Raw genomic sequence first — 8,779 nt, 5'->3', positions numbered from 1 at the left:
TGAAATGAATGATTTTTTTATATGATTTTGAATAGTTATATTTTGAGGTTGAGTTAGATTACGTTATATTTCTATATAAAAAAGAAAAAAAACAGCAGTATGTTGTGCAGTAGCAGCTACTCATTCACTACTGCTGCTTCTAATTGTGATCCATCTCTCATCATCATTCCATATCCGCTCTAATTCACTCGAATTCGAACCCAATTCTCTTACCCTTTGCAGAGGAGAGCTAACTGTTTGTAATGTCGTAGATTCTGATTCCTCTACTGAATTCCATATGTCTTGATCAAGAATGCTTGTTGGGGAGCTCGTCGCAAAATGTTGAATTGATGTAGAATTCAAATTAGATTCCTCGAGAAATGGATGTTTGAGTAGTTGTTTAGCTGTCCATCTTTCTTTTGGATCTCTTGTTAAGCATTTGTTTAAAAAATCCGTTGCTTGTAAAGAGAGGAATTTAGGTATTTCAGGGGATTGCTCTGAAAATGCTATTTTATAAAGCAATGAAGCTGCGTTTGTCACATTTGTCCATGGCGATCCACCAGTTGCCATTTCGATAATTGTACATCCCAATCCCCAAATATCTGCTGCACAGCCCTGTTCTGCCCCACGCGCCACCTCCGGTGCCATGAACATCGGCGTTCCTCCAATTGGCTCTGCCGGATGAATCCACCTGGCACATCCAAAATCAGCAATTTTGGCACCGGATTCACCTAATAAAATGTTTTGCCCCTTTATGTCACAGTGTGCTATGCCTCTTGAATGTAAGTAGTCTAATCCTTGTACCATTTGCTTCGTATAATACCCGATCAACCGTTCGTTCATCCGGCCACTCTGTTTTCGAATTTCATCGGAAAGTGTACCGTCCGGCATATACTCCATCCTAACATTAAACATGAGTTTATCCTTCTCTTTGGTAACATCATACCCCATGTACCTAACTACATAAGGGGAGCTCAATTGGGACAGAATTTTCTGCTCCTTTTGCAATAACTGTGACTTTGATAGCTCCACTGACTTAACAGCAAAAACCTCACCGGACAAAATTGATTTAGCCGCGGAGACAGCAGCAGAGGAGCCGCGGCCTATAGTATGACCTCTGATCCAATCCATTTTAGAAGAAGAAATTTGATCATAAAAATTTAGAAAAAATTGTTTTTGGTTTGTTAGAAGGTGCAACAGAAGAAAGATAGCATATATATATATATACTAATTTTGTCTCCAAATTAGTTGGCCTTACTTTTTCTCTTTAAATTATTTAACAATGTGGCAAAATGCTTGTGGCTATACGGCAGTTTGAGTAGGCTGGAGAAGTGATATGACTTGGCCAACTGGGACGTCGACATGTGGCGAGCTATTGTCAACTTAATAGTTTAGTTTATCTTTTTAAGAAAACAAGTTGGATAGGGGTTAGATGGAATTGGATAGGTATTTGTGAGTTTGTTGTTTTATTCACATCTATAGAGTAACAAAATGGACTCTATTGAATTCTTTTGTATTTTCCCTTTTCTTGATGGACAATGGATACAAATGGAGTTTATCCACTCAAAACTTTTAAAAATTTAATTTAACCATCTTACAAGGAGACAACTATAAGGTCAATCAAAATAAAAATATCTTAGAGACACATATGAAATGGGAAACAGATTATTGACTAATTATAGGAAACAGTTTCTCTGCTCAATAAAGTTAAGCAAAAAATCTGTATAGATTTTATTTCTTTTCAAATTTAATTCGTAAAACTATATTGCATATATTATTATTGTTGAAATGAGATAACTATTTTTAAAAGACATGACAACCTTCTGGAATAACACAAAAAATTGCTTTCTCATCATGTTAAAGTAAGAATCATACTTGGAATCTTACTTGAGGTTTTTCTGAACAGTGGTCTATTACTAGTAGTGGTTCTTAACTTCTAAATATAGTCTCTTATAATCCTCCAATGTGGCAAACTATTTTTTTTTTTTTTTAAAAAAAAATGGTTTTGAATTAAAGGTGCACAAATCATACCTCGAATTTCCAAAAGATTTCATCAAATGCCGACATTTACTAGTAACAATTTTGTACTTGAAGCATGCACACCTTTCTAACACATAATATTAAATAAATACTTCCTTCGACACAAAATAAGTATCACTTTAAAATCTCAAAATAAGTATCACTTTAAAAAAAAAATTATCCTAAAATAATTATTATTTTAAAAATTCGAACTGGAAATAATAATTGTTTCAGCTGTAATTTTGTATTAGAAAAGTTGTATCTTCTCGATTGTGATCAATTCTAAAGAAACATCTAATAGATAAGGTAACTTCTGCTTATTATTTTGCGAGAGTAAAATAAATTAAAGTAACACTTATTTTGGAATCAAGAGAGAGCTAGACAAGAATAAAAAACTTATCTTATATATACTTCCTTCTCTCATGATATTAGTTGTTATATTTCTCTTTTCGAGAGTCACATTATACTAATTATATAACTAATATTAAACATTTTTTTTATTCAAAACATACAATATAATGAAAATTTGCAATTTGTAATATTTATAGCATAGTTATTTGATTGTCTGAATCTTAAATACATTAAAATAACGCAAATTTAATTTAAAAAATAAGTTCATTTTTTTTTAAAAAAATATAATAATTAATTTGAGATGGAAGAGAGCATTACTTAATGAAAGAACTTATATTCCATAGTGTAAAAAGTCCATTCCTCAGTAGATGTATGAATAAAGAAGTTGAAAAGTGTTAACTTTCCCATTTTCAGTTAATTCAGTTAGTTTGTTAGTATGTTCACGTGGTTAGTTAGGATTGAATTCTGTTAGTTAGTGTGTGTGTATATGTGTGGAATGTGTGAGTGGAATGTTAGGAGTTAGTTACTGTATTTCTGTGTATATATACACCATTTGCAGCATTTGTAAAGGGTGAAAAAAATAAGATCAACATTTCCTTCATCCCTCATTCTGCTTTCTCTTCTTCTTCGTCTTCAATTCTACTTGTTCTTAGAAGCATCAATGAAGCTGTTTTAAGCTTCTAGATAGAGTTTTCACATGGTATCAGAGCAGCAGTAGATAGTAATTGTGTAAGCTGCAAAGAAGACAACAATGGCTATAGGAAGAATCGATCCAAATGATCCTCTTTACATAGGACCATCAGATGCTTCAGGAGCAGTTTTGATTCCAATCAAACTCACAGGGCCTGAAAACTATGGGGTGTGGAGTAGGTCGATGAAGATTGCTTTGACAGGTAAGAGGAAAATTGGTTTTGTTACAGGAGCTTGTAGCAGGGCATTGTATAGAGATGAGTTACATGAGCAATGGGAGACTTGTAACGCAATCGTATTAGCATGGTTGATGAATTCAGTTAGTGAAGATCTGTTAAATGGAATAGTGTATGCTACTAGTGCTTATACAGTTTGGCAAGACTTGAAGGAGAGGTTTGACAAAGGCAATCGAATGAGGATCTACCAACTGCACAGAGAAATCAACACACTTTCACAAGGCACTGAATCTGTTTCATCATATTACACCAAATTGAAAAACTTGTGGGGGGAATATGATGCACTTGTGCCATCTCCTAGTTGTGCTTGTCCAAAGTCCAAAGAGTATGTTGATCATCTGTACCAGCTCAGATTAATTCAATTTCTTAGTGGTTTGAATGAGTCTTATGAACAGGCTAAGAGACAAATTCTGCTAAAAGGTGTTACTCCTACAATTAATCAAGCTTATGCTATGATTATAGAAGAAGAACTACAACAACAAACTACTTGTGTATCCATTCCTAATAAAGTTTCTGATGTAGTAGCTATGAGTGTTAACAGAGGAAACAATTATAATCAAGGAAATCAGAACAATAAGGGAAGGAGATGTGAACATTGTCAGTACACAGGACACACTAAAGAGAATTGTTATAGATTGATTGGCTATCCAGCTGATTGGAAACACAGGAAGAAGTCTGGATTTAATAACTCAAGATCAGGCCAAGTGAATTCTTCATATGGAGGAAATGGTCATAACTATGTTGGAGAGGCTAACAATGTAAGCAAAGAGAACTCTGGAGAAGCTTCTACTAGTCATCATGAAGTAAACAATGCTTTTGTGGCCAGAGGACATGCATTTACTGATGGAGAATACAAGCAAATAATGGATATGTTGGGAAAGGAGAAAAAGGAAGTGAAACAGGTCAACATAACAGGTATGGCAAATTGTTTTTCAACTAATATTGCCTCTCATTGTTGGATAATAGACTCTGGTGCTTCTCATCATATCACAACAAATGAGCATTTGCTAAAAAATGGTAAGTGTATGGCTGGTTCTCATCAAGACAAGGTGAACTTACCTACAGGTGACAAGGCTTCCATAACACACATAGGAGACACACATTTGTTTAACAATGAAGTAATCAAAGATGTGTTGTGTGTACCTGAATTCAAATTCAATCTATTGTCTGTATCACAGTTAACTAGGGAGCTGTCTTGGTTTGTCACTTTTTACCCTGAGTTCTGTATATTTCAGGATCTTTACAGTGGCAGGGTGAAGGGGATTGGTAGGGAAGAAGGGAGCTTGTACATATTCAGAAATGATTCTAGTATGAAGGACAGATGTGAAGCTCAAACTCCTCAGAGAATTGTTGCAGAGGTATCATTACAAGACTGTGAGTTATGGCATAGAAGGCTTGGACATCCATCCAACCAAGTACTGCATGGTTTAAATCTGTTACATAATAAAAACACTGATTTGCTTACTAGTTGTCCAGTTTGTCCATTAGCTAAGCAAACTAGGTGTTCATTTCCTATAAGTGTTTCAAAAACATCTAAGTGTTTTGAACTTGTACACATGGATCTTTGGGGACCATACAAGGTTCCCACATTTGATAAGAAATACTACTTTCTTACTGTTGTTGATGATTACAGCAGATATACTTGGATACATTTGTTACAGCTCAAATCTGAAACTATAGTAGCTATAAGGAATTTCTTTACTTTGATAAAGAATCAATTTGGATGTATCATCAAGATAGTGAGGTCAGACAATGGAACAGAGTTCTTCAACTCTCAATGCAAAGAATTGTTTACAAGCCTGGACATTATACATCAAAGTAGCTGTCCTCACACACCACAACAGAATGGTGTAGTGGAGAGGAAGCATAGACACATATTGAATGTAGCAAGAGCCATCAGATTTCAGTCTTATATGCCACTTAGATTCTGGGGAATTTGTGCTCAAGCAGCTGTGTATTTGATTAACAGATTACCATCATTCAATCTCCATAACAAAAGTCCTTATGAAATGATGTTTTCTAAGCCTCCTAATATCAGTCATTTGAGAGTTATGGGCTGTCTTGGTTATGCTTCTGCCATTCCTAGAGTTGATAAGTCTTCAGAGAGGGCAAAACCTGTGATCATGATGGGATATTCAGAAACTCAGAAAGGTTATTTGTTAATGGATTTACAGACTAGAAGGTTCCTAGTCAATAGAGATGTAGTGTTTCAAGAACACATTTTTCCTTTTGCCACTTCAAAGTTCTCACAAGAACCTGTCAAAGGCTTGTTACATGACAACTTTGAAGAGGAAACTAATCCAGAAAATACAACTTATGATGATTGTACATTAGCAGGCACACAGGTTTCCACTAACTTGAATGAAGTTCCTAGTGAAGTGTTGCATATTCAGAATGATGAAATGGTAGTTTCAGAATCGACTATTGATTCAGCTGCAGCTAGAAAGTCTTCTAGACACACCAAACCTCCTATTTGGATGAAGGATTATGTGGCTACTGGACAGAATAATAAGTATTCTTTGGCAAACCATCTTAGCTATAATCATATGTCCTCAAAGTATCATAGCTATCTAGCTAATTTCTCAGATGCAGTAGAGCCTCATACATTTGGTCAAGCTAGTAAAGATCCAAGATGGATTGAGGCCATGAAGTTGGAAATTAAAGCTCTTGAAGATAACAAGACTTGGTTGGTGGTTGATTTACCTTTAGGTAAACATACTGTTGGTTCAAAATGGATTTACAAAATCAAATACAAGGCAGATGGAAACATAGAAAGATTTAAAGCTAGACTTGTAGCCAAGAGCTATAGTCAACAAGAAGGATTGGATTATCATGACACATTTTCACCAGTAGCAAAAATGGTGACTGTTAGATGTGTTATTGCAGTGGCTGTTTCAAAAGGGTGGTCTCTTTATCAAATGGATGTGTATAATGCCTTCTTACAAGGAGATTTGGATGAGGAGGTATATATGGAAATGCCTGATGGTTTCAGAACTCAAGGATCGACCAAAGTTTGTAAATTGCTCAAGTCTCTATATGGACTTAAGCAAGCATCTAGACAATGGAACATAAAACTGACCAACACATTGTTATCTGCAGGCTTCATCCAAAGCTCTTATGATTACTCATTGTTCACTTTGAAGAAGCCAGAGGGGATGGTGATTGTTCTAATCTATGTAGATGATTTGCTCATTACTGGTGACAATGAGTTGTTAATTAGAGAAGCAAAAGAAGCATTGCATCAGAAGTTTAAACTCAAAGATTTAGGAGAACTCAAATATTTCTTAGGAATTGAGGTGCTAAGGTCCAAAACAGGTATCATTTTGAATCAAAGGAAATACATATTGGAGCTGATTTCTGACACAGGATTGAGTGATGCAAAACCTGCAAACACACCTTTAGAATCTAATTTGAGGTTGACATCAGTAGAGTTTGATCAAACTGCTGGATCACAAGAAGATGAGGTGCTAACAAACAATTCAGCTTATCAAAGATTAGTGGGGAAATTGATGTATGCTACTATCACAAGACCTGACATTAGTTATGCAGTGCAAACACTAAGTCAGTTTATGCAACATCCAAAAAGATCTCATTGGGAAGCAGCTGTTAGGGTGGTGAGATACTTGAAAGGAACAGTTGGTCAGGGCATATGGCTAAAGGCTCAATCAGCTACAACATTAACATGTTGGTGTGATTCAGACTGGGCTGCATGTCCTAACACTAGAAGGTCAGTAACAGGCTACATAGTAAAGTTTGGAGATTCTTTAGTATCCTGGAAGTCCAAGAAACAGCAGACAGTGTCTAGAAGTTCAGCTGAAGCTGAATACAGAAGCATGGCTTCAGCAGTGGCAGAAGTAACATGGTTGACAGGCTTATTCAATGAGCTCAATGTGTTAATACAGAGGCCAATAAAAGTATGGAGTGATAGCAAGTCTGCTATTCAATTAGCTGCGAATCCTGTGTTTCATGAAAGAACCAAGAACATTGAGATAGATTGTCATTTTATTAGAGATAAAGTCAAGACTGGATTGATTCAAACAGAGTATGTACACACACATCAACAAGTGGCTGATCTGTTAACCAAAGGATTGAGTCAAGCTCAACATGTTCATCTGTTAGGCAAGCTAGGTGTGCTTAACATCCTGCACCCTTCAGCTTGAGGGGGAGTGTTAACTTTCCCATTTTCAGTTAATTCAGTTAGTTTGTTAGTATGTTCACGTGGTTAGTTAGGATTGAATTCTGTTAGTTTGTGTGTGTGTGTGTGTATATGTGTGGAATGTGTGAGTGGGAATGTTAGGAGTTAGTTACTGTATTTCTGTGTATATATACATCATTTGCAGCATTTGTAAAGGGTGAAAAAAATAAGATCAACATTTCCTTCATCCCTCATTCTGCTTTCTCTTCTTCTTCTTCTTCAATTCTACTTGTTCTTAGAAGCATCAATGAAGCTGTTTTAAGCTTCTAGATAGAGTTTTCACAAAAAGAATAAAACAAGACAAAGGGTGTAAAAGAAGTTGCAACAAATTTCACCAAAAAGTAAAGTATTTGACTCTTAAAGAACATTAATAAGTTAATTAGTTGTCAAGTAAAACCAAAAATCAAAAGATTACCTCATCACTTGGGCATCATGACTTATGAGTTGTGATTCAATACAGATAATATTGATTTAATTAAATGCCTCAAAATTGATTAATCTATTATAGTATTTTTGTATTACTAATTTAAATATCAATGTTTGATTTGATTGTTAATTGAATTATATGGAATATATTGACGAAATGGATGATGTGTGAGATGTCGTTTCAGCTCAATCACGTGTGTAATTAGCATATTACTAACATAATAATATCAAATGAAGCACTTTAATTTGAAGTGGTTAAGCTGCGTAATTGTAAATTTAATGAGGAAACTTGAATTGATAGGATAAATCATTTATCTAGTGACAGGTGTTTATATAAATTATGAAATTACAATTCATAATTATGGATTTGAAATGATTTATCTAGCTACCTACAGTCAACATTATGCTTAAAATTAAGTTTGAAAAACATATTTGAAAACGAAGTAATGACCTGCATCTTACGAAAATAGAAAGACGAATTGACAATTGTACTTTTTCGTAATAAGATTATAAAACCACTCATCTTTCATTGAATTCAAGTTTTATTTATAAAGTATTGACATAAAAGGGTCCGAAATTGCCCCTGTAATATATGAAAGAAATTAACTTTGCTATTGTATTGGTTTAAAATTTCTGTTTATGCACATTTATATAATATTGATTTTGATTTTCTAAATATGTTTTTAGAAAAGGAAAAATAGTATAAGATAGCAAATTATTAATTCAAATTAAATAATATAATCATAATTTCACGTAGAAAGTAGCGAACAATTGTCATTCGTCTCTCTCTACAGAATTTCGCTCGTCACTTTGCATGATCTCGCTCGCTACTCTCATTTTATACAAACACAAATATATAAATTTGATATACGCATATTTTATT

The 8,779-nt window shown here is 34.5% G+C and overlaps 1 protein-coding gene across 1 annotated transcript; it reads right to left on the bottom strand.

Moving 5' to 3' along the window:
* LOC101255217 (mitogen-activated protein kinase kinase kinase 18-like) lies at positions 1 to 1,451 on the bottom strand. Its single transcript, XM_004243804.5, has one exon. It carries the CDS (start codon positions 1,108 to 1,110, stop codon positions 121 to 123), a length of 990 nt encoding a protein of 329 aa, XP_004243852.1. The 5' UTR covers positions 1,111 to 1,451; the 3' UTR covers positions 1 to 120.
* Between the last annotated feature and the right edge of the window lie 7,328 nt (positions 1,452 to 8,779).

The sequence above is a fragment of the Solanum lycopersicum genome, chromosome 7, assembly GCF_036512215.1.
Source record: "Solanum lycopersicum chromosome 7, SLM_r2.1".
NCBI classification, from domain to species: Eukaryota; Viridiplantae; Streptophyta; class Magnoliopsida; order Solanales; family Solanaceae; genus Solanum; species Solanum lycopersicum.
This window is presented reverse-complemented; position numbering and strand designations above follow the sequence as displayed.

Bases quoted from the DNA above. Each gene is read 5' to 3' on its own strand.
- LOC101255217 (XM_004243804.5), bottom strand. From the start codon at position 1,110: ATGGATTGGATCAGAGGTCATACTATAGGCCGCGGCTCCTCTGCTGCT.